The 22,626-nt window shown below is 38.6% G+C and overlaps 3 protein-coding genes across 3 annotated transcripts in view; 2 read left to right on the top strand and 1 right to left on the bottom strand.

The window, feature by feature from the left end:
- The window catches only part of grin2bb (glutamate receptor, ionotropic, N-methyl D-aspartate 2B-b), a 92,659-nt gene extending 85,894 nt beyond the window's left edge, over positions 1 to 6,765 (top strand). The window contains exon 15 of the mRNA XM_084394128.1: positions 1,281 to 6,765. Within this exon, the coding sequence (XP_084250254.1) occupies positions 1,281 to 3,770 (2,490 nt within the window). The 3' untranslated portion in view covers positions 3,771 to 6,765. The remainder of the gene's footprint in view (positions 1 to 1,280) is intronic.
- Positions 6,766 to 11,057: 4,292 nt separating this feature from the next.
- LOC311286773 (uncharacterized protein) lies at positions 11,058 to 18,120 on the bottom strand. The gene is made up of 4 exons (XM_084403046.1): positions 17,913 to 18,120; positions 16,396 to 16,529; positions 15,710 to 15,839; positions 11,058 to 11,769 (listed from the first exon to the last, which is right to left on the bottom strand). The coding sequence occupies exons 2-4, from the start codon at positions 16,514 to 16,516 to the stop codon at positions 11,445 to 11,447; spliced, it is 576 nt and encodes a 191-aa protein (XP_084259172.1). The 5' UTR covers positions 16,517 to 16,529; positions 17,913 to 18,120; the 3' UTR covers positions 11,058 to 11,444.
- Positions 18,121 to 19,858: 1,738 nt separating this feature from the next.
- nfam1 (NFAT activating protein with ITAM motif 1) lies at positions 19,859 to 22,609 on the top strand. The gene is made up of 6 exons (XM_084393907.1): positions 19,859 to 20,483; positions 20,641 to 20,937; positions 21,322 to 21,443; positions 21,727 to 21,834; positions 21,954 to 22,049; positions 22,436 to 22,609. The coding sequence occupies exons 1-6, from the start codon at positions 20,396 to 20,398 to the stop codon at positions 22,484 to 22,486; spliced, it is 762 nt and encodes a 253-aa protein (XP_084250033.1). The 5' UTR covers positions 19,859 to 20,395; the 3' UTR covers positions 22,487 to 22,609.
- Positions 22,610 to 22,626: the final 17 nt, after the last annotated feature.

The following is a 22,626-nucleotide window of genomic DNA, read 5'->3' as shown; positions in this document are numbered from 1 at the left end:
GAAATGAGATAACACTGAATGGAGAATATGTTCCAACCCAATCGGATTGAAGGGTCAGGAGATGAATGAGAATAAGAGTCACACTGGGAAGGATGACCTGAGTTTAAAAAAAGACAGAAGGTAGTGGAGATAAGAGGAACATAAAGAGAAGAGGGAAAAATACACAAGAGTGGATAGGACACTAAGCGTGACTCAGAGCGAGACAGGAAACATTTCTGACATGTTGCCTCACTGGAGGGACAGATCGCCAGTAGAAGAGTAACCTTTAGCCTTTGAAATGTTTTGAGGAGAATTCTATTTGTTCCACATGTGTTTCATGTATTATTTGCTATGAAAAGGTTTTTATATATATATATATATATATATATATATATATATATATATATATATATATAAATAAAGAATTTTAAAAGACATTCTAGTATAGTGCATCACAACATTTATTAGTCTGAATATAAATGGACACACCAACAGTACAAAAGTTAATGAAGTATTTTGACTCCCAGCCAGTCTCACAGTTTACACATTTGCCATTAAGAAATGAGTTTGATAAAATACAGCCAAAACTACACAGATAAATGGATTAAAATGCAGTAAATCTGCATCATGGTGAATGAGCTGGAGAGGTTTATTAGAATATTGTGTAATTAATTTGTCGTGGCAGTGATGAAGGAGAGACACAGATGAGTAGACACAGTGGTGTCAGCTGAATTTTAATCACATTGATTGAAGACATTGATAGACAGTCAAAACCACAGAGTTACCGCAACACTGTCACCATGTCATCATCAATCACAACCTCTTTCGCCCCTACTGTTTCTCTTTCTTGAACTAATTCCATTCTGTTTTTCTCTCTCCTTTCAATTCTTTATGACTCCCTCATTTTCCATTTTCTCTTCTTGTATTTATAATCTCAAAAGTTTAAAGACAGTGATGGATAAACTGTTCATTTTAAACATGACGTGATAAAAGAAAATTCCTGAAATACATTTTTAAAATGTATAATAATTATTTTTTCCTCCAGCAGGCTTTATAAAACTAAACTACAGCATAAAGATGACTGTCACAACAATAATTACAAAACTAATTTGTAAACATAAATACTTAAATACTATAGAACTACAAGATTTAAGACTTAAGGTTTGACTTGAACTTTGCATCAGAATTGTGAACGTTTGCTGCTAATTAAACTTTTCATTAAACGAATCTAATCCCACATTGTTTGTTTCTTCTTCTCTTTTCCTTTGTCTTTGCTTTCCCTCATTTTATCTGTCCAATAGGGCATCTACAGTTGCATCCATGGTGTTCAGATTGAAGAGAACAAATCAGCCCTTAACTCACCATCAGCCACTATGAACATGAACATGAACAACACCCACTCCAACATTCTCCGTTTGTTGCGTACTGCCAAAAACATGACCTCTGTGCCTGGGGTCAATGGTTCACCCCTCAGCGCATTGGACTACAGCCATCGTGAGTCAGCCGTTTATGACATCAGTGAACACCGGCGCAGCCTAGTAGGCCACACAGACTGCAAGCCTCCACCGTACCTGCCAGAGGACAACATGTTCAGCGACTATGTAAGCGAGGTGGAGAGGACTTTTGGGAACTTGCACCTGAAGGACAGCAACCTGTACCAGGATCATTACCTACACCACCATGGGGGCACGGGATCCGAACTGGCTCTCGGTATGTCGGGTCCCCTGCCTAACCGACCTCGTAGCTTAGGGAGTGCCAGTTCATTGGAGGGTGGGTACGATTGTGACAGCTTAGGGGGAGGGGTAGCGCCCATCTTCACCACCCAGCCACGGCAGTCGCTGACACATCGGAACAGGGAAAAGTTTGACCTGATTGCAGGTCACCCAACCCAGTCAAGCTTCAAGTCTGGCCTGCCTGATCTATACGGAAAGTTCTCCTTCAAGGGTGGGGCATCCAGTTCAGGTTTTATAGCAGGACATGACAGGTACTGTGGGGGAGGTGGGGTGGGTTCGGGAGGGGACGATGGAAACATTCGATCTGACGTGTCTGATATTTCCACTCACACCGTGACCTACGGAAACCTCGAAGGGCACGGCAAACGGCGCAAGCAGTACAGGGACAGCCTAAAAAAGAGACCCGCTTCTGCCAAGTCTCGCCGTGAGCAGGATGAGATTGAGCTTGGATTCAGGAGACGCCCCCACCACACTATCCATCATCACCACCATCATCCAGCAACACAAGCACACCGCTCAGCCACCCCACCCGTGGAGCGCAAGAGCCAGAGAGGTGGTAACGGCACCTCCTATCTATTCAGAGACAAAGATAATTTGAGGGACTTCTATGTGGATCAGTTTCGAGCCAAGGAAGGGGCATCTCCATGGGAACATTTGGATTTAAGTGATGCTCCAGGAATGGGTGGAGGAGTGGGACTGGGCGGAGGCGGTTGCGGTGGAGTAGTTAGTAGCGGTGGTGCTGGGGGAGCGTGCACTAGTTTGGTTCCCATTGAAGATTTCCTGAAAGGTAAATCCAAGAAGACAGATTGTAAGGGTGGAATGGGAGGAGGATCACCTGGGCAACAGGGCCATGCATGCTGGGAAAAGGGCATCGGAGGGGTGGGAGGGTTGGCTGGAGGGGATTGGGAATGTCGCAATTGCCACAGTGGAGGGGTTGGAAGTGGAGGAAGCAAGCCAGTTTGCATGCATGGGGGAGGCGGGGCCGGGGCCTATCCAGCTGCTGGGGGAGTTGGGGGATCCAGTGGAGGGAGTGGACAAATCTCAAGCCGCCCTAGTTCCGCCTCCTGCAAGCGGTGTGATTCGTGCAAGAAACCGGGCAACTTATATGACATCAGTGAGGACAACCACCTCCTCTTGGATCAAATTGGGGGCAAGCACCCTCTGGAGAGCGGAAAGGGAGGGGGAGGCACAGGGGCCCAAACCCAGGTACAGAGGCGGAAATTTGGCCCAGGTGGTAAGGTTTTGCGCAGGCAGCACTCTTATGACACGTTTGTAGAGCTGCAGAAGGAAGGGGCGGGCAGGATGGGTGGGTTTGGAGGCAGTGGTGGAGCGTCAATGCTTCCTCCACCCCGAAGCGTGAGCCTAAAAGACAAAGACCGCTACATGGAGGGCGCAAGCCCCTACGCCCAGATGTTTGAGCAGTATGCGGGAGGGGAACGGGAGACAACATATTTTGGGGACAGAGGGAAGGGTGGGGGTTCATCATTTAGCTTATTTCGTGGGGGTGAAGGTGGGTTGCACCGTCGCTCCGTGGGTGAGAGAGACATGAGGGACAGGGATAGAGGCATGATGGGAGGAGGTGTGGGCGGTACCCGAGGGGTCGGGACTTACTCCTTGTCTAAATCTCTCTACCCAGATAAGGTGAACCAGAACCCATTCATCCCAACCTTCGGCGACGACCAGTGTCTATTACACGGCGCCAAATCATACTACATCAAAAAGCAGCAGGCACAGCCGCAGCAGCAACAGACGCCACAACAGCAGCAGCAGCAACAGCTCCTCAACAACAGTCGGGCTGACTTCCGGGGCTCCATGGGGGTGACTTCCTATTTGCCTGCTTCCGCAACTTCTGGGGTGATGTCCAATGTGGCCCCTCGGTTCCCCAAGGAGCTATGTCTGGGCGGGCCTCTTGGCAACCACCACGGTGGAGGACCTAGCAACAACAAGCTGCTGTCAGCAAGGGATGGGTTAGGAATGGGTCAAGGACAGAGACCGTTTAATGGATCGAGCAACGGACATGTTTATGAGAAGCTTTCCAGTATAGAGTCTGATGTCTGAAGATGGTAGTCAGAAGCAGATAGAAATGTGGAAAAGAAGCCAACGGACATGTGGAATGATGAATGAGAGACAACTGAAAAGACAGTGTGTAATTAGTACCTTCATGCCCACAAAAAGAAGAAGAGGAAACCGTGTATAAGGAACTGACTCATGCTTTCATTAAGTTACGCGGATCATGTGCTGCCGAGCGTACGTATGTAAATAGAGAGGGGACCTGCCCACTGTTGAAAAGTTGAGATTAAGGGGAAAACCTGTTTATTCCTCTCTTTTATTCTCATGTTTTTTTTGTATATCCCACTATTTCCCTGCTCCTAACATCAAAATAGTGGCCGATCCAGATGGAGACAACCGTGTACAATCCTTTGTACAATTGTGGATGGAAATCAGTTAATCTTTTTAAACAACAGGGTAAAACTTACAATAATTGTATTGATAATGTTCTTGATAATAATATTATTATATATTATTACAATGTTTATGATGTTCCATTTGGGCTTGGTTTCTGGATGTTTTATGCTGTTATATATTTGTACTGTAGTTTCAGTTCTTGGTTAACAAACCACTTTGCGGGAGGCTTATTTGATTTGTCAATTGACCTAATTTGATTGTTAATTGAGTTGTAGACAAATGTGGATTCCATAAAGGTTCTTTATTATTGGTTATTCAAGTTTATTTTACCAGTATGGAGTGCTGTAAAATGTGTGTACAAGGCATGATTTGCAAAGTACTTCAGCTATACTTGAGATATCATTGTGAAGGAAATGTATTCTTTTCACCTTATTTTATAATGTTCCGTTTGTTAGAAAAATATTGGTTTAATACACAGCACGTTATGTGCCTTACCAAGACTTACAGAATACCAGATTTACAGGTCATATTGCCATGGTAACTTTCTGGTCACTGCACACAGATTTGTCATTGGATGATTCATATTATTCTGGAACCTTCCTTTTAATGATATAAGCACTGATATGGAATATCCAGCAGTGAGGAGACGTAAAGTAGCCTGAATGTGTTCATAGTATTAATATCGAGAACTTGGTTCTAAAGAAAACCAGTTAAATTATCATTCTGACAAGTTCTAATAATAGGAACGTAGGATATTTGAGGTTTGCACAACATTGTACAGTGCATAGTATCCTCCCTGAGAGTTGTATGATGTTATCTACAATATAGAAACAAAAATCAACTGAAATTTTTTTCTCCACTGTCCCGCATTTCTTAGGAAGTCTTTGATCATGCAGTAAAATAACAACTGTGTCATGGATTTGTTTCCTCTTAGAATGCAGTTAGTATTGGATATGCTTATCTGTACTTTCCTTAGGGAGACACCAGTGCACAGTATGTAGGGTTTTGCAAGATTCTCAGCAAATGCTTGCATTTTGTTATGTAAATATTCATTTTTTTCCACTTTGTACAGTGAATAGACAGAAAGGATGTAACTCTACAGATTTATGTTTTACCATATTTGTTAGATATTTTAAGAATTAGAGTGAAGGTTAACAATCCAACTTTGCTGCAAAATGTATCAGTTAAAACTCATCGGTATGGATAAACATTACGAATTTTTCTATATCTTCCCTATCGCTGTCCAGGCTAATACAATCCTTTACTGCATCTGTACAGCAGAAGTGAAATTTTCTAGATATTTTCGTTATATTCGCCAGTCCTTTTTTAACAACTTAATACATGATAATGGTAGGGATGACTCCAGTTATTTCCCCTAACCATTTAAAGTTAATTTGCAGTTTTAATACCCACTTATATGAAGTAGAGGTATATCTCAGGAATTTTGGATGGGCACAGGCAAAAACAAACATATCATTTAGCTAAATTGCCTAATTACCTAAATCAATAAACAAGTGAGCTCATTTAATTGGATAAACGTGAGGTTCGTTGCAAGCATTTATTAACTTTTTTTCATCATTTTCAAAACCACAAATGAACTCATGACAGGGCAGTCTGAACACATTGTCTTTTTTTGAACTTTTGGCCCACACAGCTTAGATAAAATCCTTTACTTGAAGTTAGTTGTGTTTATTGCAGATTTTGTTTATACATTTTCTTTGTGAATGAACTGTTAGCCAAACAGATCTCCACTTTAAGCACAATATTTATAATATTTGGTTTTGATGTATAGCTATCAATTTGTGAATTTTTTATCTTAACTTTTGCCATTCTTATTTGACTCAGTTGTCTTTTTTGTGAGAGTTTGTGTTTAAGACGAGCATGCATGTCTTTTACTTATTTATTGCCATATCTTTCATACATTTATGTCTATTTAGATATCATGCCTGCTCTTGTTCTTGCAATATGTTGATAAACTGTGCATCATACAGGTTCAGGGTGATTCAATAGATGTGCTGATTCTAATGAACTGATAAGATCTTTGAAAAGTGGATATGTATGGAATAATACCTCGTTAGGGAAATTATCAGGCAAACCCACATTTTGGTGATAATGCTAGATTTTGTCAGAACATTGCTATTAGGTAAGGAGATGACCATTTTTGTGTCCAAAGCTAATTTTGCCATTTTTTTGTCGCACAAGATTTTCTCACTTGCTCTCACGATACATTTCTTTGCATGCTACCATTTTTTTTTTTAAGTACCCTTAAGATTTTTTTAAGCTTGATCTACTTTTTCTTTTATTTAGTAAATCCTTTAAAGATATCTCATAAGATATCTCATAACAGTGTGGCATTTTTTTAAGAGCAAGAGATGTGTTGACAGACTTAGACCATTGCATTTCCTGTCAATCTCTGTGTTTGTACTGGAGAGTCGAGCCTATAGTTTTTATTAGTAGCCTATACTACAGTATGTAGAGGAAGTTTTGTGTGATTGTGTGTGCGAGTGTCAGGGACATTTGCCTTTGCTCTTCCTGAAAAGCTTTCCAATTTTATATTTCATTTCGATTTTAAAGATGTGGCCTTGTAAAAGCATGCTAATATCATTTGATAAATACAGGTTTAGTGTGAGACGCAGAATAAACAATGGAGATGGACGGAAGAGGACAGGAGGGACAGTAGCCAATGTGTTACAGTGTTTTATTTCTCTTCTTTTTCATTCTCATTTTACCTAAAATTTTCTTGATGACTGGTAGAAGACTTCAGTAGTTTGACTCTATTTTATTGGTTTGTCATTTTAGAGTCCTCCCTAGTAAGGTACGTCACATATGATTGTACGTGTATCTGAAATCATATGCTTGATTACCTCTGTGTGAGAGTGGGCAAGTGTGCGCACAGGTGTTTGTGTGTGTGTGTGTGTGTGTGTGTGTGTGTGTGTGTGTGTGTGTGTGTGTGTGTGAGAGAGAGAGCGAGAGAAAGAAGAAAACAGAGCACAGTGCAATGGTTATCTATTATGTCTGCTGTAAATAATTATGTCCCCTTTCCATAGCCTTTTAATATATGAAGACAAATATTTAAAATATTGAAGTTTGAGATACATTTTTGTCTGGAAGATTTTTTATAGCCTCATGGGGAAAAAGTTATTAGACCACTGGACCAGGAGCACAGTGCCATTCTAATAGCATCCGAGAACCAGAATTTAAGACACAAATTTACACCGTTGTCTTTAATTCTGTCTTTCTTGTATTTTAACCACTTATTTTAAATCTTACTTATGGATCACAATTGTACAGATTCTGTAAATATGACAAAAATGGTTTCTTTTTTTCTGTTTTTGTATAGAGAGAGATTACATGTGTTAAGGCTACAATAATAATTTAATGAGACATTTCACAATACTTAAGCTATTGAGAATACAGACACAGTGTGAAAAGTGCTAAGATATATTCTTCTGTCTCTTTGTACAAAACAGTGTTGACTAAAAACAAAATAAAAGGGAGAGATCTCAAGCTTTATAGTCCTTCTGTCTTTTTCCATACATTTCCAGCAGCGAGAATCTGAGAGGAAATGGTGACACTCCCTTTTTTTTTTCCAGTGTCATCATCATGTTCCAAATATGAATCTCATTTGGTTTTCATGTTGTTAATGTGAAAATTGTGGGACAAATTTTCCTTCGTTTCTTATGTGCTCTACACAAGCTTAGGTTTGATTCGTGACATAATGTACATGAAACGTGAACGAGAGCTTATTATCCACTGTTGTTGCCCTGGATACGTCTGATTCACTGCATCATGAACAAATTGCAAGCAAAGTACTTATCGCTCTTTTCTGTACCTATCGAGTCATGTCAAACATATCATTCTGATTATTGATTGCTGTGTGCAAGAGCTGTTTTTAATCATGAGAATGTCATACATGCTGTTTATTTTTAAAGTAATAGCTGTTTATTTTAAAACCATTTGCAATTCAATATTTCACAAACCTACTCTTTCTATTCCTGTCTCACTCCCCCACTCTCTTTTTCATTCCCTTCTCTCTCTCTCTTTCACTAACACGTTTCCTTCAAGCAGCCAATCACAGAATACATTGCAACACATGTAACTATTTCTTGACAATTAACTGTTACCTAGCAACTGGACCTTTAGAGAAAAAGAGAGAGAGAGACAGAGGGAGAGAGAAAAGAAGAAAGATCTGTGTAGTATACTGTGACTTGGTTTGGTTGCTACAACATATAACACAGAAACAGCAAGTAGAGATGATATGCAACACCCACACGTGTCCATGGCGACAGGGAGAAAAAGAAATAAAGGCAAGCAGGGAAGTTTAAGGAAGAGTCACGGATAGAGGGAGGCGTGAATGGAGACTATATTCAGAAAGTAATTAATAAGGCATTAGTTTAAAGTTGACATGAAACAGAAATTACAATCGTTCTATTGTGACGTATATTTGAATGAAACGGCTTTTCGAACAAGAACAAATGTAGGGCAGGACTTGATTTTGTCCATGTGGTATTGATTGGTTTGTCATTGTTGTGATGTCATGTGAGTGACAGGTTGTCCCGCCCTCGCGCCAGTAAACACGTCATCAGAGAAGAGATGTCAGGGAAGTTATTTTGATTAAAGATTACGAGGGCACGTGAATTTAAAAATGATTTGCACAGATAAATCATTTACAATGCAATAATCCATGATAAAAATAAATAAGAATTGTGACTTTAAGGAACGGTCACAGAGGAGGTCGTGAATGGAGAGATTCAGAATAGTAGTTAAGGCGTGGCAAGTCTAACCCTTCACATTCATTTAGAGACGGTCAGATAACAGGGAGTCAATCGTTTACGTAGAGGTGCTAAAAGTTTTGCCAAAGCAAAAAATCTGTACAGACGTAGCCTACATACACGTATTTGCGTTCATACGTACCAATATACTGTCAGACGTCCTCACCAGCACAGAAATATACGCAAGCAGACCCACATACTACACACTGACGTGATCTTGGTAAACGCTTTTAAGTCCTGTGGTGTGCTGGCCAAAAAAAAAATAGCGGACGCAGACAGACCCACTGACTTCAGACCAGACACTCACTCCTGTCAAACAGGCACGCGGTGAACTAACCCGCCACAACACTGCCACCATGTGGCCGGAGTTACTAAACACTCCAGATTCATCTTGCGCACATCAGAAGGGGGTAGTGGCGCGCAATGGTTTGTATTTCCAGCTGTTAAAATTATAGCACTATGATCCTGTCAGTCCACACAACCTGTTCTAGAAAGCATGTGTTGCGTTAAAGTGAGCTTACAAAACATTATAAACAACTGTGCTCCTCAATGCAGATAAATATTGTTTGAGGGAATTAATGTCATTAGTGATTTGTTTCAGTAATGCTGCATACTTCTGTTCTTTATTTTGTGCATATGTGTGTGATATTTAGTAATGATGTATTTTATATGCAGGGGTAATGTGTGGTTTATAATAGGATGCTTTCATAAATACATAGAGATGGAAACCATATTTAATTGAAGATTTGGGAGTCTGTGATAAATGAGGCCACCTGGCTGACATCATTTATGAAAAGCATGTGAATGGGGTGGTTGGAACATGGATTGTAATATGAGAATAATTAAATTATACAGTACAATACTGCACTTATCTCCTTATACATGCAGAAACACATGCATATAACAGTGCCTGCAGAATAGCCTATGTAATTAAAACAAAACAAAAAAACAACAAGGTAAAACTAGTTCAAATTAATCATATACTATAAATGAATCGTACTAATCCTAAAAACTAATTTCAGTTGTAGACATTTTATATTGTTCTTTCTTCACAATTAAGCACTGTGCCATCCAAACCTAAATTGCACGAATCATTATTTTCTTTATAAATGAAAAAAAAGAAAGAAAAATCAGGAATGGGTTTGTGTTGTTTTACTCAAGTAGCCTACTAAAGATATTGTTTGCAACTTATTATAGTTTGCTACATTAACAAAGAGAGGTGAGATATTCAACAACGAATATTGTCTATCAACCCCTGTATTTAGACCTTTTATGCCTAAGTCTCAGGTGTCCCCAGAATGTGTCTCTATCCCATTTTTGACCAGAGGGAAAAACATACTATTTTCGTGCATGTATCTTTAAATGCAAATGAGATTCTGCTCCCCATCGGGCTTTCCAGAAGAGGGCGCAGCCAACAGCTTTTGCCTTGGTCCGGATACTACCAAAAACTACCAAAACATATTGGTTTTGACTATCATCTATCAACTATCACACTGCCACGCTCGTGTGACATTGCAGTTCTTCATCATCATGTAAGTTTTTTTATTTGCATGCGTTTTAAAGCCATATCAGTCTAAACTTCGGATATTTGATTTCCTGAGCGCACAGAAAGCTGGCTGTCAGATGGTGTGTCTGGTGAGTATTAAACTAATTTCTCTTCTGCTGTCTGAGTGAAACGCCTACTTTTCTAGATCCAATCAGGTTCCAGTTGGAAAAAACAAGCCACGCCCTCTATTTTTCTCATTTAGTATTCCTTTTCTCTTGAAATACATCACAACACTGAAATAAAGTCGGTTGAAACTTCCGGTTCACAGGAACTTTAAATGCTCTGGCAAGGAGATAAACATGGCAGACTCTGTACAGCTCACTCAGAGCAGTGTTTATGCTAATAAGGCAGTTTCTGTCAGCAGTTGTGGGCAGGGCCTCAGCATGTGACATCACATTGGAGCACGTTCCTGAACGGCTCATTTTGAGACACTGTTTCAGATTTATGGGGAAAATAAATGGGGTGGATGGATTTTTACCACAATTGGGTTGTTGTGTAAAGAACACACACTGCAGACACATAAATATGTTCAAAAACAATATAAAAGTGAATTTTGCGTAATAGGTCCCCTAAACACAAGTAATCAATCATGAAAAGAAAACCCAGACAGAATTCTTTTTTAAAGTATGAACATTTATTCACCTGATTTTATTCCTGTCACACAAATGGCTCTGTATAGCAAAGCTTCCATAAAGATTCCCCACAGAAAACAATAGCTGATAGTAGGCTATAGCTGTAGCTTTGTTTGGAAAAAGCTAGAATGTCTGTTTTTACTCTCAATGTTTCTTTTTGTTTTTTCATTATCCTGCTGGGTAAGTTTTCCACAATCCACATTCCCAACATTAGTGTTTTTGCCAAGGAACTTTAATCTCACCTTCGAGACCTGAACATGGAGTGATGTATGTACGCTAGTATACTAACATGTCTAATATGTGAATTGTTCTATTCCCAATACAAAGGATATTTCCTGAATAACATTAATGTTTGATTATAATCTTTTACCACCCTCTACCTCTCACTTTCGCTCGCTTTGACCCTTCCGTTTTGATTTTTGAACACTTTCACTCGTCTGGTTCTCGCCACCCTGTTCATAGGATGGACTACTCGAACCATGTACCGTCGTGAATACTTGGTTTGACTCTGTCCCATTCCTTTCACACTCTGAGGAGCCAGTCCCTTGCCGTCCCCTCCTTCCTCACCCTCCTCTCGGTAACCATGATGACGGAGGAAGGGTTCCAGGGTTGCTAGGCGATTGTTAAGATCTGTGATGCGCCTCTGTAAGTGGGAGACTTCTCTGAAGAGATCATTTAGGGACTCCGAGAGAGGACGAACCCTGTGAGAAAGAAGAGTGTGAGACGGGACTGGAATGTGTGAGAGTGAGTGTGTTTGTGTGCAACATCATACGAGAGAGAAACATAGTGTATAATCGTTCTTCTGTGCTTCTTCCGTAAGGGTTTGGCAGATTTATACAGCAATTAAAAAATATATACTTAAATGGCATGAAACAAATTATTTTTTCGTGTAAGGACATATTAATTCATATTTTCATATTTCATATAAGCCCTACACTTTAAACACTCAACTCTGGATCAATGTACCAAGTGAGACCTAGGAATAAGAGTGTTAAGATGGGAATGTTGTGTCAATTATGCATTATTGATGTGAATAAGGAGATTTCACATTCATTTTAGTGCACTATATGTGGGGTCAGTAAGTCAAAGAACATACATTAACAGGACGTAGTTTAAAATGACAAGACTGAGCTTCTGGTCCTTCCAGCCAAGACCTGCCTCACAAAAAGGTCACAGCGCTACTGCCTCCAGGTGTGTTAAAACGCTCAGTGCCAGAGGATGACGAGTCCTTTGTACACCACATTATGACAACTGTCCGATCCTGCTGCTTCACGAACAACAGCAAAAAGAAAACAGCCTTTTCGCTCGGTAGCTCATCTGGTCTATAGCATTTTCACAGCTAGACTAGGCCTAATGCTAATCTCTCTTCTGGCGTCTGCCATCCCTTACCAAAATTAACCATGGTTTTATTATAGCTTAAGTGTAGTAACCATGTTTTTGGTGGATTGATTACCATTTGTATAACCATAGTTTTACTACAAATAGCATGGTTAAACTATAGTTAGTGTAGCAAAAACCATGGTTAATTTTCGTAAGGGATAGGCTACTTATCTAGCCTGGGTGCCAGCCCGAACCCCGCCCACAATATTTTTTGGTCGGGAAGTTCGGTCTGGACTCGCTCCGTTGAGGAGCTATTATGCCCGAACAAAAATTGTTCGGACCAATCAAATTGTCAGGGCGGGCTTTATACGATGATGGACAGATAAGCAACGGTAACGTCATCATCCACGTCATCAACGAGCGCTTGGGTTGAATTCAAATGACTGCCGCTGAAGAATTGAGATTTCACGAGTTCACGCTTACAAATAAGTCAGATAGAATAAATGCATATTTGGCGTGCTGTCTGAGGAGAGGCTTCGGGCTCGGTATTCGGCCCGAACCCAAAGTACTCCCCCCGTATTCCTGGCTGTGGAAGAACAAGCCAAGAGTGAGTGCAGGGATGCTGAAAACTGTCATGTTAGGTGAGTTGACCGAGTGAATAAATATATGCTTTCCTCTCATGCTGATAGACGGTTGATTGGATTGATTATTTGAATGTGCTCCTCCTGAAATTTGTTTATAAAACATCATGTGTAGATTCCGCCATCGCGTCTGTTATAGAAGATATCGACAGCGCATTAATTTTAAAAGAGGAACAGAACCGCGATCGGAAACATGAATGAAAAACATACGTCACTTACTCCGTTGCTCTGATTGGTTGTAGGTCTATCCAATTGAGTGCAGAGGAATCTTTTTTCCTGGTTCGGTTGAAACACGCCCCATAATCAAAGCTCAATGGAGAAGTATCAGACTCACATTCTGACTAGAATTGAGTATGACGACGTCAGGCTACTACTTATCCTCAAATGCATCCAAAATCCTGCCATCCAGTCATCGTGTTATTAGTTCCTTTATGCTTTTTCATTTTTTTATGTGATACTTATAGGCCCATTTATTCGTTGTGCTGCATCCTGATGCTTTTCAACCGCACTGTTTTTCTCACGAGCACCGCTTTTTTAAACGCTGTGTCAAGTTAACCCTTAAACGCATAGCCTACTTCGGGTCTCATTCACTACCCTCCTCCTCATTCATTTTTTTTTTTAAAGTAAGACATTGAATATTCGTAGTATTCCTCAATCAATTCATTATAAACAATATAATAAAAAATTCTAAAAGAATTCCTGTTTTCCCATTCAGTTTTTGTAAAAATTGTGAAGGGTCGCTAACGACCCGAGGTGTGTAACTGTGTAAGTATATTTTTTTCTGCACAATAATAATTGAATCTTTTATGACTGAATAAGTGCAATGTCTGACAAGTCTGATTGCCTGATTGAGAATATGTTTGAGATCGTGAACATGAGCCAGATGCTGAATGCACTGGGAAATGAGCTCTGAGGAGGACAGTGGTGATGGTATAAAACATCTGCTCAAACTGAACACTTCCAAGCTCCAAAAGGTATCGAAATATGCTTTATTTTCTTGTTCTGTAATTGTTACTCAGGAAAGGTCCACAAGCCAGGACTTGAACTTGGGTCTCCCGAAGCACAACGGCGCACTTGCCCATGAGGCTATCGGCACCGACTACTACAAATTGCACACTTTGTCTTCAATAACAAATGCACATTAATAGACAAATAAAACTTAGCTATACTTTGTACAAAATACTATTGTATACTATAATGTATGTTGAAAGTAAACTTTCATTGCATTGTTATAATGATCATTTCCAGCGTAAGTGTAATTAAATATACTTTTAAAAAATAAACTGAATTTTCACTTCAAGTATATTTTTTCTAAAATTTATTTTTAGAAAATATAAAGTATGCCTAGTCTGGCTAACGTCATTGAGACGTGGTCTGGGAACCACATGTTCATTTTCTCGTATTTGAGGTGTGGTTTACGAATGCCCAGAGCCATTTATTGGGCGCTACGAATGTCTATCAAATGCGCCTGTACGTACTGTACGTAGCTCATAGCCAATCGTTTCAATTATACCAGATGACGTATGTAGAGCGACAGAAATTCGACGAGGAAGAAGACGAAATAAACTTGCGTTCTAAACTACTTAGAACACTATCTAAGGCTGCATCGAAAGGTAACTTCGCATCTGATGCCATGTTGGATCCATAGATATAAACAAACTGCTTCGGTGTGTCGCATAGACGTCGTCATCGTCTTGCTGCTCCCTCCCCGTTCTGTGATTGGTTCCCTTTTTGAGGGGAAAATCTGCTCCATGGTGTCCAGGCTGCCTAGCAGCGTGAATAAAATCGCACTGTGCGCAAGGCAGCATGGGGAAACCCAGGCTAAAGTATGCCTACAATTATTTTAAAGTGTGTTAAAAGTTGCATTGTGAAAATAGGTAAAAGCATGATGCTAATATACTTTTAATATATTTAAAGATAGTAAACTTTTTGCAAAAATTTGCAATGTACTACGTTGGAATTTACTTCAAATACAATAAAGTAGACTTTTTTTCAGCATTTAATTGGCGGTAAATGTCTTGTAAACCTTTTTCATCGTGACTTAATTTGTTAGTATTAATTTTTTAGCTAGTTTAGGTGTTTGTTATTGGTGCTTGATGTCTAGATTCACATGCTTTGTGTATTATTAGCTTGATCTGGTAATTGGTACTAGTCGGATACTAAACAGTTGATAAAATAAAAGAGATCAGCTGCCTTCAACAATCTCAGTCTGAATTACAAGAGTTGTTATTTCATGTACGTGCAATACAGTCATTCAGACAGCATGTGTGCCTGAAAAATCTTTTTCTGCCATTTTAAGTGCTTGTTTCAAAGCTTGTAGCTTAGAATGAGCTTCATGAAAACAATCTCCTTAGGGCTAAGGGAGTGAGTCTCTTAAACTGCCGACTTCAGGATAACAAACCCCAAAGGACGCTGCATTTTTCTTGTTTATATAAAACCGTCCAACAAGCAGCTTTCATGTGCAAAAAAACTTTAAGTGAAAGTAGGCAAAACAAGAAAGCTTTAGTGAACATAGCAAAGGGAGATATAGGCTTAGCTACTTGTTACAGATAAGTGTGGTAAGAAATGCATGTTATAACATATTGGTGGTTGGTTAACACTAATTGCTTTGTACTTCAACACCATAGTAGAAAGTCTTTGCAATGAATTTGTACAGGTATCAGGAAGTACAATGTGTTACCTGGAGTAGTCTGGCAGAAGGGCATTGGGTTGTGAGTGTAAGAGGGTCTTGATATCTTTGAATATGCGTTTGCCCCAGGCGTCCAAAACTCGAGTCACGCTGCGTATGTTAGCCACGTTCACATTCTCCGCTGCCGTGAGGGCAAAGACAATGAGGTTAGTCTTTAATAAGGCCGGCGACTACATGACAAGAGACTGTCTGATACTTCAGAAAAGGTTTAATCAGGTTTCTTGCACCGGACTACAGGGCTTAAACTTCAAAGGGTGGAATTAGGAGATGTCTGTTTGTGTTTTAGCCAGGCTGACTGATAAGGGTATGAGTTATTCGGTGTACACTGGTGGTGGTCAGCAATGTGACTTGAATTGAATATTAGATATTAGCTCCATGAAACTGTAAATCTAAACAAAGGTGTTGCAGCTGAGTCCAGACTGACCAACATAGACCAACACAATGATTTGATTGTTTGTGAAATGGACGCATCACAGAATATTCCCTCAGAATTAAGCACAAATTTACGCAGATATCCTCAGAATTTAACCACTACACCACTTGCACGCTTATTATGAAATATAAGGCTAAATTGATATAAATATAAGAATAAGTAGTCTCAACTAAGTTTAACAAATTTGACCATTCTTCAATCCATTATATATATAAAACCAATACATATTATTTATCTGTTTTACCTCCTTCTCTGTAGTTCCAATTCCCATAATCCACTTCGTTGCTCATCCCAAAGCATGAAGACAAAAACGCCATGGCCACCATAGGCACCATCAGTATCTTCTTTGCCGTGGGAACAGTCATGGTGAAGAGGTGGCTGAGATGTCAAGGAGAAATAGCCAACAATTAAACAAGTACTAAGAAAACTCCCAATGTAAGGCAAGAGATTTAAACCTTTACCCTGCCAATACATCTGGCACATGGGAAAGCTCTTTGTTTTTTCCAGGACAAACAGCCAGAAGTGTTTTAGCGTCCAATGATTCTGTGGAAAATAGTGCAGAGGCCTGTATTTTTATACGATTATTCATTGTATTCGTTGTCAATTTCTCCTTAGGACACTACGTTTAAAAAAAAAATATTATTTAATATTTAATATTAAAGTTTTTGCGGCACAAATGTGTTTATTTATTTATTTATTTATTTTTTATATTTATTTATTTATTTTTAGATTACCTTTTCTATAGTATCCAACTATTAAAATCACACAACAAAATAATCATTTTCACTTAATCTGTTGAAATAATATTTAATTAATTATAGTAAAACTGTTTTAAATTTGTAGCTATTTTATTTTTTATAAATTGACTTTATTCTATTAGTTTCATGCTTTATTTCCGTGGCCTCATGCCCTTCATCTCCAAAGAAGAATCACTCAAGTGTTGGGTATTTCCAGTCTATTTAAATGAATGACTAGTTCATTCAGGAACACTGAGGGGAGATGGATGACGGGCTGATTGTCTTGTGACTGGCCTAACTGATAGCAAACTCAATTAGTTTTATTTGAAAGAAAATCTCCTTTGTGCTGCATTGAGCCACAAGGCTCAATGACTGAGGCACAGAGAGCTCTCTGAGGTAAGATAACTGTGAGAACGCACAATCAACATGATCATTAGACTAAAACAATCACATTGCAGAGAAATGCTGCAGTAAAGCAAAGAGAAACTGCAGTGAGAGGGAGTCCAGAAGGGAGAGAGAGCTTTACATAATATTGAACTTGGAGATCATAGTAATTGACTTTGTAGAGTGAGTCAGAAAAGAGGCATTTCTTAAAATGGCTCCATGACGTCGTGGCGTAGCAGAGATCTGGATGTGCTCAAGAATCCGAAAATCACAGGATTAATGTTCGATCAGGACACTTCTGTCAGTTTGAACCCATTTCACACATTTTTCTTTCTTCTTCAAATCATGCAGTCTCTCAAATTCAGAGAGAAGGAGCTGACATACAACATGGATATCAATCAAACACTTACAACAGACATAAATACATCCTAAACATTGATTTCTTAAACTTGCTGTAAAACTTGTTGTTTTGATGCTTTATGAGTTCTAGACTGACCCAATTGCAAGATATGAAGGATATATCCAGCAGAGAGAGGCGAAATAGCGGAATAGTAAAACTGCAGGACACAGATACCACTTAAGTGCAATATTATAGAACACATGCTTTCAATGGTTTTTAATTCCACTTAAAGTTACTTACTTTTTCAGGGAACGAGATGTGGCTTTCCTCTCTCTTTTTTTGTCCTCCTCTCCTCTGCTGTAATATCACTGTCCTGTCCACTTCTTCTTTCTGAATGCCGTGTTGAAGTCTATTGACAGTCAGACACACTTAAACTTATTTCTGCCCTGCATAAGAACTTGTGTACATTCAACTCTCTCTCTCTCTCTCTCTCTCTCTCTCCTCTATCTTATCCCCTCCCTTCTTTTTTTCTTTCTATCCCCCCCCCATCCATCTGTTGGCCTCTGCCTTCTCACTCCTTCCCAAAATATCACCCTTTCCAGATGTGCACCTTTTCTGTAGATTTATTTTGTTTTCTCTATCTGATCATTTGCCCTTTTTTCATTTATAGTGACACACACACACACACACACACACACACACACATACAACCTAGTAAATACCTTTCATAGACAAACCTTTCACAGACATTATTGACATTTTAAAGCAAAACACGATTTAGCTGATTTATGTGCATTTCAAATAGTGATAACCACTTCAGATGATAACTCATCTGTCAGTTTTTAACATGTTTGATTCCATGTGTGAGGACATTTTCTCACAAGAATAAACAAATCTACAGAGAGAGAGAGAGAGAGAGAGAGAGAGAGAGAGAGAAAATCAGGTAGTTTCACATGATTTCTGTTATTCAATCAAAAGGCTCTTTAACACTGCTGAGCAAAAATTGCATGAACTTGCATGTGGCTTTCAGTTGGAATGTTCTTTTATTAAAAACACTGCATTCATAATTCACTCTTCGCTTCTCACTGTATTATTTCCATGGTTACAGTTGGCGAGAATCTTTGTCTTCCACTTCAATAAATGTCTTTTAAACCTGGATAAAAAAATGTCCAGACTTGTAATAAAAATATGTGCCAAAGGTAATACCATTTACCTTGATTGCACTTTTGAATTCAATACAAGACGACTATTTTCAGTCATAAAACAATTGTTACCAACCTCAAAATCAAGATAAAAACTAGGTTGCTATGCCATTTATACCCAGGAATTGCAGCAGAATAAATATACACATTTATAATTCAAAATCAACTTCCTTTTTTTATTTCTCAAAAGTAGCTTGGAATGAATCTGTTCTGTTTAATGCCTTGTGTTTGACTCTCATAATGACGCCAGAAAGAAAAAAAAAATGAAAAAGATTATGGGACATGAAATATTTTGATTCCCTGGTATCCAGATGTTATATTTGTTGTGCTCTTTTTTCGCTCTCCCTCTCCCTCTGGTATGTGAGGTCAGTTTTGCCTGGCTTATACGAGTTTGTGAGTATTCCTTTACTTCAGCTCAGCAGTCACAAGGCACACATGCACCTGTTTCTCATTAAATAAGGCAATTTGTCACCTCTAACTGAATTCCTTGCTCTTTTCTTCTCCTTGCTCCTCATTTATCTCTCTATCTCAGTCTTTTTATCTTTATCATGGAGTATTTGAGGTGCTTGTGCAGTCTTGATGGCTTAAATTTAGTTTAATGTTGTTGGCTTTTTACGTTTTCACTTATAAACATAGATATTATCATCTATTTTATATCAGATAGACTATTATATATATATATATATATATATATGATGCAAATGACCTATTAATTGTCATATAAGTGAAATGACTGAACTGAAATATACAAGCTTTATAAAAATGATCATTCTAGAAGAACATTTCAGATGGCACTTAGAGGCTTTTGCATCTTAACTCTTCATATATATATATACTTTAAAGTTATACTAAACGGTGGGAAAACTTTATTTGACGATTCGCTACTGCTGTTTTTGATTTATCTGCCCTGGCGCTAATTATGTGTATTTCAGTGACAGTGATGTAATCATTACGTAATTCATTTTTGATGATTTTGGAAATCCTCTTTATTTGATGTGAGTCAGGCGCTCTCTCGTAAAGTATCACGTGCTCTTCTGCTGCCACCTGGTGGTCAAAGACAAGGTGCACTATTTTTAAACCAAATTATTCAATGAGCAAACCAGCATAGTAAAGGCGCCTATTGTTTCTGCATTTAAATATAGGCTATAATTAAGCATCTGACGCGAGCACGTGACCTTTTTTTTTAAAGACCTGAACTGAATTTTTCCCACACGCTTTGTAAAGAAACTACATTTCAGTGTTGAAACTTTGTTTTTAAAACTGTTTATATTCAGACTTAAGTATTGCTACGTTTTTAATATACCAACCAAAGAACAACAGCTCTGTTAAAGGACAAAATTAAGTAAGTGAGCTTGTGGTGTGAGAGAGGAAGTGTTTACTGAGGATTTCATGAGATTGTACTTCACTGTTTAGGGTCCTGTGAACTTCCACTCTGATGTAACATGGCTTAACTTCCTGTGTTGTTACGGTTTTGTTTACCACTTCTTTTGGAAACTTTGTGCTGGATGGTGATATCTGAGATTTGATGAAACAACTTAAAGATAGAAAAGGTGGATTCATTTGGTTTAGTTTGTTTTTTAAATGAAAGGATATGTAAATTTTGCACATATAAAGATGTATGCTGTGCTGTGTTGGATCGTAATACTGTGCTGTTGGCAGGAAACTCAAGGTATAGTTGACCATTATTTATGTGTTTCATTTCATTTTCGTTATTGTATTGCTGGATTTCTCACCCACACTCTCTCAAAACGAATTAGAAAGTTATGAACATATCATGAGAGCACAGATGGTTCAATAACACCATGATCTTTCCTCTGTCCCTCCAGCCAAATCTAAAATCTCTGTGTTGAACAACAGAACCAGAGTGGCATTAGCAGGAGATGAGCTTTACTTCATCCTGTCAGTGGTAATTCCAGCAAACCGCAGCTTGAGCCTTCAATGCTACACCCAGAACAGGAGCATTTGGAGTAAAAATCTTACAAGTGAATTTCTTGACAAAAGAGTGTCGGTGAAAGCATGTATCAAAATGCACAACAGCTCCAGTTCTGGCGATTACGTTTTTCGTAATACGTTGGGAAAACCTGGGGACAGTTCGGAAGTGCATTGGGTGGTTCATGTGAGAGGTGAGTCTGCAGATCATTGATCATACAGGATTGGTCTTACATTTTATGTGCGCTATGAATGAAATGCACGGGTGCCTTTTGCTAATCTCTCAGGCACAACTTAAACAGTATTAAAACATGTATGACTCTTGATAGTGGTTTTTACTTCAAAACCTTTCATTTGATAAACGTGTGGCTTGTGAGCCAATAGATAGGCTTGACTGATGAATAACGAGGATCATTATGGATTCATAAAAAATGATGACAGCAAAAGAAACCTGTGAGTTCAGCCATGTGACATGCTAGGCTGAAACTGTCACTTTCAGCAAAAGAAAAACAACATTTCTCTCCATTTCCCCTTTTTTGCTTCTCTCCCATGTCCCACCCTAACTCTCTGTTCTCCAGATAAAGGTTATGAGGAGCCAGATGAGGAGTTAGAAAATGACATCATCACAATGATGGCTTTCTCAGGAATTCTTCTCATCTTCAGTGTTGCCGGCTCACTTTACATATTAAAGAGCTACAAGGTAACACTTGGCCATACATGAATACTGTAATAATACAACCTATTCTCAAATTGTGTATACTTTATTCAATACTTTGATGCATGAGGGGTTATAGATATGGACTGTTAACTAGACAGTATTCTGTCTGTCAGTTCAGAATGTTTTATTATGCAAGATGTGTAATTCCAGAGTTGCTTTGATTGCAAGATAGTGCTGTTATGAGCAGAGAAGGGCAGACGTGTACAATCCAGAAAACCACATGTGTTACTGTTAGTTTCAGCTCTAGTTTTGCCTCTTTTTTTAGGATCAACCTCCTTGTAGAGATGACAAAAATGTAGTAGCAGAGCAGAGACCCGAGGAAAGTGATGATGTGATGTTGGATGAGAATGCTGCATCTGCATCACTCTACACAGTGAGATTTCTTTTTCTTTGCCTCAATATTTGGAATTTATTGGGAAATGGTTTTAGTACGAATTTTAGGCTTAATAAGGGCTAAGGTTTTATGCATCACCTTATACTCCCTTCCAACAGGCGCTGCAATACAGATCAAGCTCCATTTATGATACATTGAATCCAGAGATTATGACGCATGAAGAAAACACAAGAAAGAAAAAATCAGATAAAAAGGTTTGTTTAATAATTGTGCAACATTCCATGACCTGTAATAATGGCCTAAGGTAAATTATTATTAATTATATTACATGTAGGTCTACATAAAAAAAATATGGTTGTAAATTTAAATGTAGTCTTGATTATATAAACATTTCTTGAGGATAGAATCATGCACTGAAGGTACTTCATGACATACACTTTGCATTTATGGTAAAACATAAATACTTACAAACTCAGACACACAATTATACCACAAAGCACATATTACTAACAATACAGCATTCAATAAAAGGGGGAGGAAGGGGGGATACGGGAATTAATCAAAAAGAAAATTTGTCATAATTAGAATTTTAGTGTTGTTTTCGGATACCAACAGTTTCTATTGTTGTGTTCTCTTTCAGCACTGCAAAGCCCAAGAAGAAGTATTTGATTCTATTTATGAAAACCTGTGAAGGAATGAATGAATTTTACCTGCTAGAATGTACTTAGAGTCAAATAAATATATTTTGTATAATTAATATTTTATGGACCAGTGTAACATAAAATAACATAAAATAAATGAAAGATTAAAACAACTGAAAGCTGTGTCAAT

Source organism: Rutilus rutilus (assembly GCF_951802725.1).
Source record: "Rutilus rutilus genome assembly, chromosome: 2".
Lineage (NCBI taxonomy): Eukaryota > Metazoa > Chordata > Actinopteri > Cypriniformes > Leuciscidae > Rutilus > Rutilus rutilus.
This window is presented reverse-complemented; position numbering and strand designations above follow the sequence as displayed.

Bases quoted from the DNA above. Each gene is read 5' to 3' on its own strand.
- nfam1 (XM_084393907.1), top strand. From the start codon at position 20,396: ATGAAAGGATATGTAAATTTTGCACATATAAAGATGTATGCTGTGCTG. The intron at 21,444-21,726 runs GTAACACTTGGC...CTCTTTTTTTAG, and splicing joins ACATATTAAAGAGCTACAAG to GATCAACCTCCTTGTAGAGA. The intron at 22,050-22,435 runs GTTTGTTTAATA...GTTCTCTTTCAG, and splicing joins AGAAAAAATCAGATAAAAAG to CACTGCAAAGCCCAAGAAGA.
- LOC311286773 (XM_084403046.1), bottom strand. From the start codon at position 16,516: ATGACTGTTCCCACGGCAAAGAAGATACTGATGGTGCCTATGGTGGCC. The intron at 15,840-16,395 runs GTAAAACAGATA...CCCTCACGGCAG, and splicing joins TTGGAACTACAGAGAAGGAG to CGGAGAATGTGAACGTGGCT. The intron at 11,770-15,709 runs GTAACACATTGT...TCTTTCTCACAG, and splicing joins CTTCTGCCAGACTACTCCAG to GGTTCGTCCTCTCTCGGAGT.